Source organism: Bombus huntii, chromosome 6, assembly GCF_024542735.1.
Source record: "Bombus huntii isolate Logan2020A chromosome 6, iyBomHunt1.1, whole genome shotgun sequence".
NCBI lineage: Eukaryota > Metazoa > Arthropoda > Insecta > Hymenoptera > Apidae > Bombus > Bombus huntii.
In genome coordinates this window covers 1,068,847-1,075,865 of record NC_066243.1, presented here as the reverse complement: position 1 = coordinate 1,075,865, position 7,019 = coordinate 1,068,847, and the positions used below count along the sequence as shown (strand labels likewise).

General features: G+C 23.7%; 1 protein-coding gene across 5 annotated transcripts in view; it reads right to left on the bottom strand.

The window, feature by feature from the left end:
• Positions 1 to 443: 443 nt before the first annotated feature.
• LOC126866468 (CCR4-NOT transcription complex subunit 6-like) overlaps positions 444 to 7,019 on the bottom strand; it is a 516,829-nt gene continuing 510,253 nt past the window's right edge. For all 5 annotated transcript variants that reach the window (XM_050620071.1, XM_050620068.1, XM_050620069.1 and 2 more), the window contains exons 7-8: positions 6,862 to 7,001; positions 444 to 6,745 (exon numbers count right to left, since the gene is read on the bottom strand). In XM_050620071.1, the coding sequence (XP_050476028.1) occupies positions 6,669 to 6,745; positions 6,862 to 7,001 (217 nt within the window). In that variant the 3' untranslated portion in view covers positions 444 to 6,668. The remainder of the gene's footprint in view (positions 6,746 to 6,861; positions 7,002 to 7,019) is intronic.

Here is a 7,019-nt window from a genome sequence, read left to right as displayed (position 1 = left end):
ATATTTTTTTGTATGAAATATCAGCTACTAAAGTTTACTTTTTGATTATATTTACCTTTAACCAATTAGTTACATTGTTCAGTTAAAATGAAACTAATAGTAACAGTATAAAACAAAACTGATGTTATATATGTGTATATGTATAAGTAATATAATTTATCCTTGACATGTGACTGACTTTAATGTTAGTTAGTTATGATTATCATAAAAATTATATTGTATAAAAATAAACATAAATCTATGATATATGTACTATTAATTTACTACAATATGCATTCTTTTACTATACAACTTTTAACATTAAATATATTCTAAATACAACTTTAAAAGTATCATATTTTGATATAATTCAATAGTGTTTTTTCCCATATAATTTTGACAAATTTTATATAGAACAAAAAAGTTCATATATAATTTTATTCCATATAATAATAAGCATGTAATTATTTTATTTTCTGAATATTTTTAATTTATTTTATGTTAGTTAATAAACTGTTACATTCAATCATGACTCAAACGCAGCCCATATACAATCATTGCATTTTCAATAAAAAGTAAATTACATATTATTTTAAGATAGGTATTTAAATAAAAAGATATTTAAGTGCAAACTGACAGAGCATTCAAACTTTTATATATTCTACTAGACACATTCTCTCCTCTAGTATGTCTTTACAACTCTTTTCTTCCATTATTCAATCAGGATCGTGTTGCTACATATTTGTACTTTCAATAGATCTTTGAGTATTTATATAGGTATATAGTAATGAGGAATCATCATTAACTAATTAAGTGAAAAAATTAAAATTACAATTATAGTTGGCAATAAATTTATAATATGTTTATATGAAGAATTATTATGATGAGACATTCTTATATAAAATTGTGAATAGAATTTACAAATTTATGATTATGCAGTATATCGTACATGACATATTTTAAGTAAAAATGACATCGCTTTAAAAATATATTTTTAGAAGATATTTAATCATTAAAAATTCATTGATTAAAAAATTGATATTTAAAAAATTTTGTGTAACCATATATTATAATAATTATATCATATGTTTTTAAAGAATTTTATTCTTTCAGTGATTAAATTATTTGCTTAAATTAATATTTTTTACCTTTAGAGACAAAACAAAGACTCTAATAAAATAAGTCTTGATTCCAACATTTCCAATATAGCAGGTAAAAAATTTCCAAAAGCGTACACGAAATCTGATTGAATTTACAATATTAACACTGAAATGTAATTATTCTTATGATGGACGCAAGAATTATGTTCCAATGTTTATAATTTGTTATCGTGTTCTTATAAAAGTACAGACTGAAATGTGCTGTGCTTGTCTTATTGTACTCTAATATAATTCTATTCTTATTTATGGAAGTCAAAAATCGACACTATCACGCAATATTATATAGAATATAATTAACATTGCACTTTGTTCAAGCAAATAAATCACATACACGAGGCAATACGAAATGAAATTATAGAATAATTTATATCAAATTATCTTTGGGATTATGTTAAAAAAATTATGTCGTATTTTGCATTAGTTCTATTATTGTATTATTTCTACTTAATATAAGATCGTTTGTAGAAACATAATATATAAAAATGGCTATATACTGCAAATTATAATTGTAGTATATTGATTTTAATAAGCCATATTTTTTCAAACCAGACAATTATAAAATATTTGTTCAATATTAAGATATTAGTAAGAATTCTAGTATCACGTGCGACAAACTAAAAAAAGTAATATTTTTATGAATAAATAATTATTATAAAGTGTCTTGTATTAAAAATGGTTCTTTTGGTGTCGTTTGTTATATTGTACCATATAACTGCTAAATGCAAATATATTTTTAAATATTATGTTACATATATGTACGTATATATTAATAAATAAGTATATTATATACTACATTCTGATAAATTATTATTATTAAACACTATTACAGTGTGGTAATTTCAAATCTATATGTTTTGTTATATTGTTGGACTTAATTTAAAAGCAATATTATTCTATTAACATTGCGCGTATAGTGTCATTTTGTATTTATGTATATATACTTATATTACGTAGTATGCCCAAAATTACAGAGTACAGAAAGGTAAAGGCATTGACTACATACGTTTGATCAAACTGTTAAAGATGTACCAAACATTTCAAACAAAACATTGTGTTCACATCATACAAGACTGATAACTAATATATTTTTAATCACATAAAAATGTTTATTATTACTAGTTAATTAAAACTAATGTTGAATCTTCTACATATTATATGGAGGAGCTCAGAAGATTGAAAATTAACATATTTAAAAAATTCCATAACTATTTTTAAACTCATTTATGAATTTAATAAGATAAAATTGTAAATATGCAAATTATATGCAAGAAATATTTTTAAATTCATAATTGAAATCATATTATATCAGTTCGATGAATTCTCATATTGTCAATATTTTATATCATTTTATTATTCAGCGTCATTCCAGTTAATTCTACACATTTATAACAATTTAGTACATTTTTGTTTTTGTTATAAAATTTAGTGGGTTTCACAAAGAAATAATCTATGATTTCTAGTGAAATTTTGTTCTAATATAAGTACTAATTAAGGTATTAAATATTATATTCAAAAATATAATATTTCACAATAAAATCATTACTTGATCATTTATATCTTTATGAATATGGAATGTAAAGTGTGTGTAAAGTTGTATTAAAATATATATATATATGTATATAAAGTAATTAACTGCTTGTTTACTAATACCAGAATAAATTTTATAATTATATTTTTTTTATCTTAAAAATACATCGTTCAATATTGATATATCCTTCCTGCAGCATTAATTCATTAAACATGAAAAAATTTAATATTAATTGAAACAAAATTTCACAAACTCATATCTTTACACACAAAGCGGATTGAAATGAACTAATGTATTTCATTAATGTATGATTTCTGTTCATTAAAAGTAAATGTTTATCTAAATGATTCTTTAATTCTATCTAAGTACTCCATTTATTGTCATACGTATGTAATCATCTCATCTTTTAAATAATTCATTTATTTATAATCAATTCTACAAATATTGATATATAAAGAAGAGTTCATTAAAAAATGTGTAATAATCTAATTTTAATACAGCGCTAATTGACTAGACTTTTTGTTTTAATATAGTAGAAGAAGTATTGTTTCATATGTATTAAAATGAAATATTGCTAAACAAGAATGTTGTTAAACAAAATAATGTAAATTCTAGAATGTTTGTTAACTGCCTTCATTATAAACGTCTTATATACTTTTTTTTTATCACATATATCAATTGTTAATACTGTTATACATCTAATTAAATTGTAAACAGTTGATTTCTTTTATATACACACAAATATGTATGCCATATCAGTGATTAGAATTTGTCAAGCACGGATATGGTATTTTTCCAATGTTTTCAAATTGTTTACAAAATGTTGATGATCTTCCGATGTATAAAATATGTCATTATATAAATTTTGTGTAATAGCATTAGGGTAACATTTATAAATCTCATATATGAATATCAATTATACAAATGAAAATGGACCACTAAATTTTTATAAGAATTCATCGAACTGTTTAAGACATATTTAAGATTTTTGTAAGAGTGCTGCTATCTTTATTTTATAACAAGGGATACTATGTATATATTCTTAAAACAAGAAATTATATGAAATTGTCGATGCTTTTTACAATCTTCTTTGTATTATAGTTTATATGAAAGCACATTAGCGAAAGTAGTGTTACTATATTGAAGAACTGCGGTTCTCGATTTATTATATAGTATAACAAAGTTAAATATTAACTTGAATTACATAAATTTTTGATTAATGATACAATTTTGTAGTTGTTATGTGCCAGTCAATGAATAATTCGTATTCAATTCAATTGTTCTTTTTTTCTTTATTACCTAAATTCATATTTTTATACATTCTGAGAACCATAGTACTTCAAAGTACATACATAAACTCTAAGCAAGAATGTGATATTGATTATTAATCCTTCCGAGCTTCTATTTAACAAAGCTATTTTGAATACTATGGCATATGGCATTTGTGTCAGCCAAAATGCATGAAAACACATGTTGTTATCTAATGCTTTCATCATTATTAAAACAAAGGACAGTATGTATTTGTTTCATTAATGCTTTAGATAAATTATTAGTTGCTCTGCCTTGTTTTAATATTTCTCCAACAAAATGTAATTGCTATAAGAAATATATATTTTATTACTGAAATATGTCTTGCAAATTATGAACAGAAATTTAAAAAAATACCTATGTATCTGAATTTGTTGAATGTCAGAATGACAAAATAATTATTTGAAATAAAATGTTTTGAATATTATGCTTGTAAGAAAAATTTATTTTTTGAAAATAACAGATATTATATGATCTACTTTAATATCGATTCTGTTTCACATAAAGAATACAGACATTTGTCAAATTAAAAGCATTTAATTATGATTTAATATTTGATATTACTTGAAGAATATAGATTATTCTGTCAAATTTTATTTTGTTATAAGAAATTTTATACTATGTAGCAAATAATGTAATTTACAATACTAATAATACACTAGAAAAAAAGATATGCGGAAGTCAAAAGCATTTAGTATTGATATTATCAAGAAAATTGCGTCAATTGAATTTGAAAAAGTATTAACATCAGATATCATTTACTTGATTCATATCATGATAAGTTTTAAAATTGGATGCAAAATTTTTTAAATAAGATAAAGAGAAATTGGCTTGAAATTATGAATAATTATCCTAGCATATTTTGTATGTATGTTCAATTACCATGTGTTTATTTGTGAATGCATATACAAATAGGGATTGCCACTTCTATCCTCATTAATTAAAACTATATTGTAATTACCTACTTTATACAACATTTACTACACATATGTCTTTGTTAAACTAATCGTTTACTACTTGTATAATTCAGTTGTTGCTTTTGTCAAATGTGAATAGAAGACAAGCCCATTTGATAGTTTTCATTATGACAACTATACAGTATATCGGTAGTGCCGTTTTGTTTATAAAATGTGTAGGAACACTAGTCATTATAAATGCTAACAGGTATTTAGGTTCATCTAAGCAACTTTTACAATTGCTGAAGTTGAAGATCTTACTTTGAATTACTGCTCTTCGTATACACGTTTTGTATTTAATTACATAAAAAATAAAAGTAGCTTATTTTTAATGAAAAAACTAAAAGCATTATCAGAAAAATATCAACGTTTTGGAACCTATTATGTGTATATATATATATATTATATATATATTATATATATATATATTTATTTATTTATATCAATAATCAATAATTAATTAAAAATAATAAATTTCTATATCTGTTATGATGATACTATGTAACATTAAAATATGAAAATGTTTCAATTGTAATCTTCTATTATTATTTGAGGCCTACTAAAATATTTATAAAACATTTACAAAGATACTATAACATTTTTTGTGCAGAATAATAAAATGTATTATGATACAATAAAATATTACGTTGATGATAAATGAAATTGTATACATTTTTCTTACAGAAACAGATGTTGTATGAGAAATAAATGGATAGAAATTTGTTCCAATCTTCATTTTTGCATTGAATTATGTTAGATAAAAATTATAAACGCTTAGTAAGATCGCTATTACTGACTCAAAAAATCATTGTATTTAATATAACAATACTTACAAACCCTGAAAATTTAAAGAAGAAATATATAATACAAAGTAAGATTAAAAAAAATAAGTTTTGCTATACAATTTAGATTATATGCAACTGAATTAACAAGTAGTAAATTAGTATTCGTTATCTATAATAACTGGAACTGAACGTCTAATGAATGAATGTCAACTGATTTTCAGGATACTGTGAATGATGAACATCATTACATTATTATACTTACAAATACACTCGCTACAATATTATCTATTTACTTATATAACATTATCATTCTCAATATACGTGGCCAATAAGAACAGATTTGTACTTGCATTGAAATCGTTAAGTTAACTCCAATCACTTCGCACAGCCCAGTATAGTGTGTATGTTTTCATATTTTTTGTTTTTGTTTTCTTTAAAAATACAATTTCTCATTGGATGGCAGCATTCTTATCAAAAAGTTGGCTTGGAGAATGTTGTAATGACATTTAGGAAGAGATTAGGGATTTTCTAGTAGATACTAATTTGTTAATAAATATGTGAGTTGTTCCAATTGTTAATGTGAATATCACAGAGGCTTGATCGGAATATCTTTTTGTAGGAAAATAGGTATCTACATATTACGATGGTAGTAAAGGTTAAAATACTCTTAATATGGGAAAGTTATTTCTTAAAAATGCAATACACTATACATGGGCTAAACGCATTACAACACACCTCCCTTCACCTGGTCATTAGAATTATTCATCAGTATCTAATAACTTGTGTCGAATGTGCGGTAATATGGAGTATTTGTAACATTCACTATTGAAGTAACTGTCGACTGCGAGTGATATTGCTAGAGCCAGAAGTAAGAGAAAATGTGATGGGGATTTCTTTCTTATTATCTTTTGTTATTCCCTTATATTTATTTGGGCCTAGATCGCAGCGGTTGCTACCTGCGTGAGATCAATCCATTGCTTGTTCCTACTGTTGGTGTCATTTCAAGCTCTACTAATAAAGGAAAATGATCTGAAAAAAAAAACAGTTAATTTATATTTAATATATAAATGTCGATTATATTTTGTAGAAAGATTTTATTAAGCTTTATAAATCATCATAGAAATTTCGTTTCTTTATTGTCTTACCCGATGGAACGTGTGGATGTGGACAACCAACTACTTTATGTTCTTTAAACCAATCTGCATTTAGAGGACCTAAAAGTCCTAATGGTACCATACTTTGTTTCGAGTAGAAAATGTAATCTATTATACCTTTGAATTCGAATCTGTAAGAAAGGGGAGAG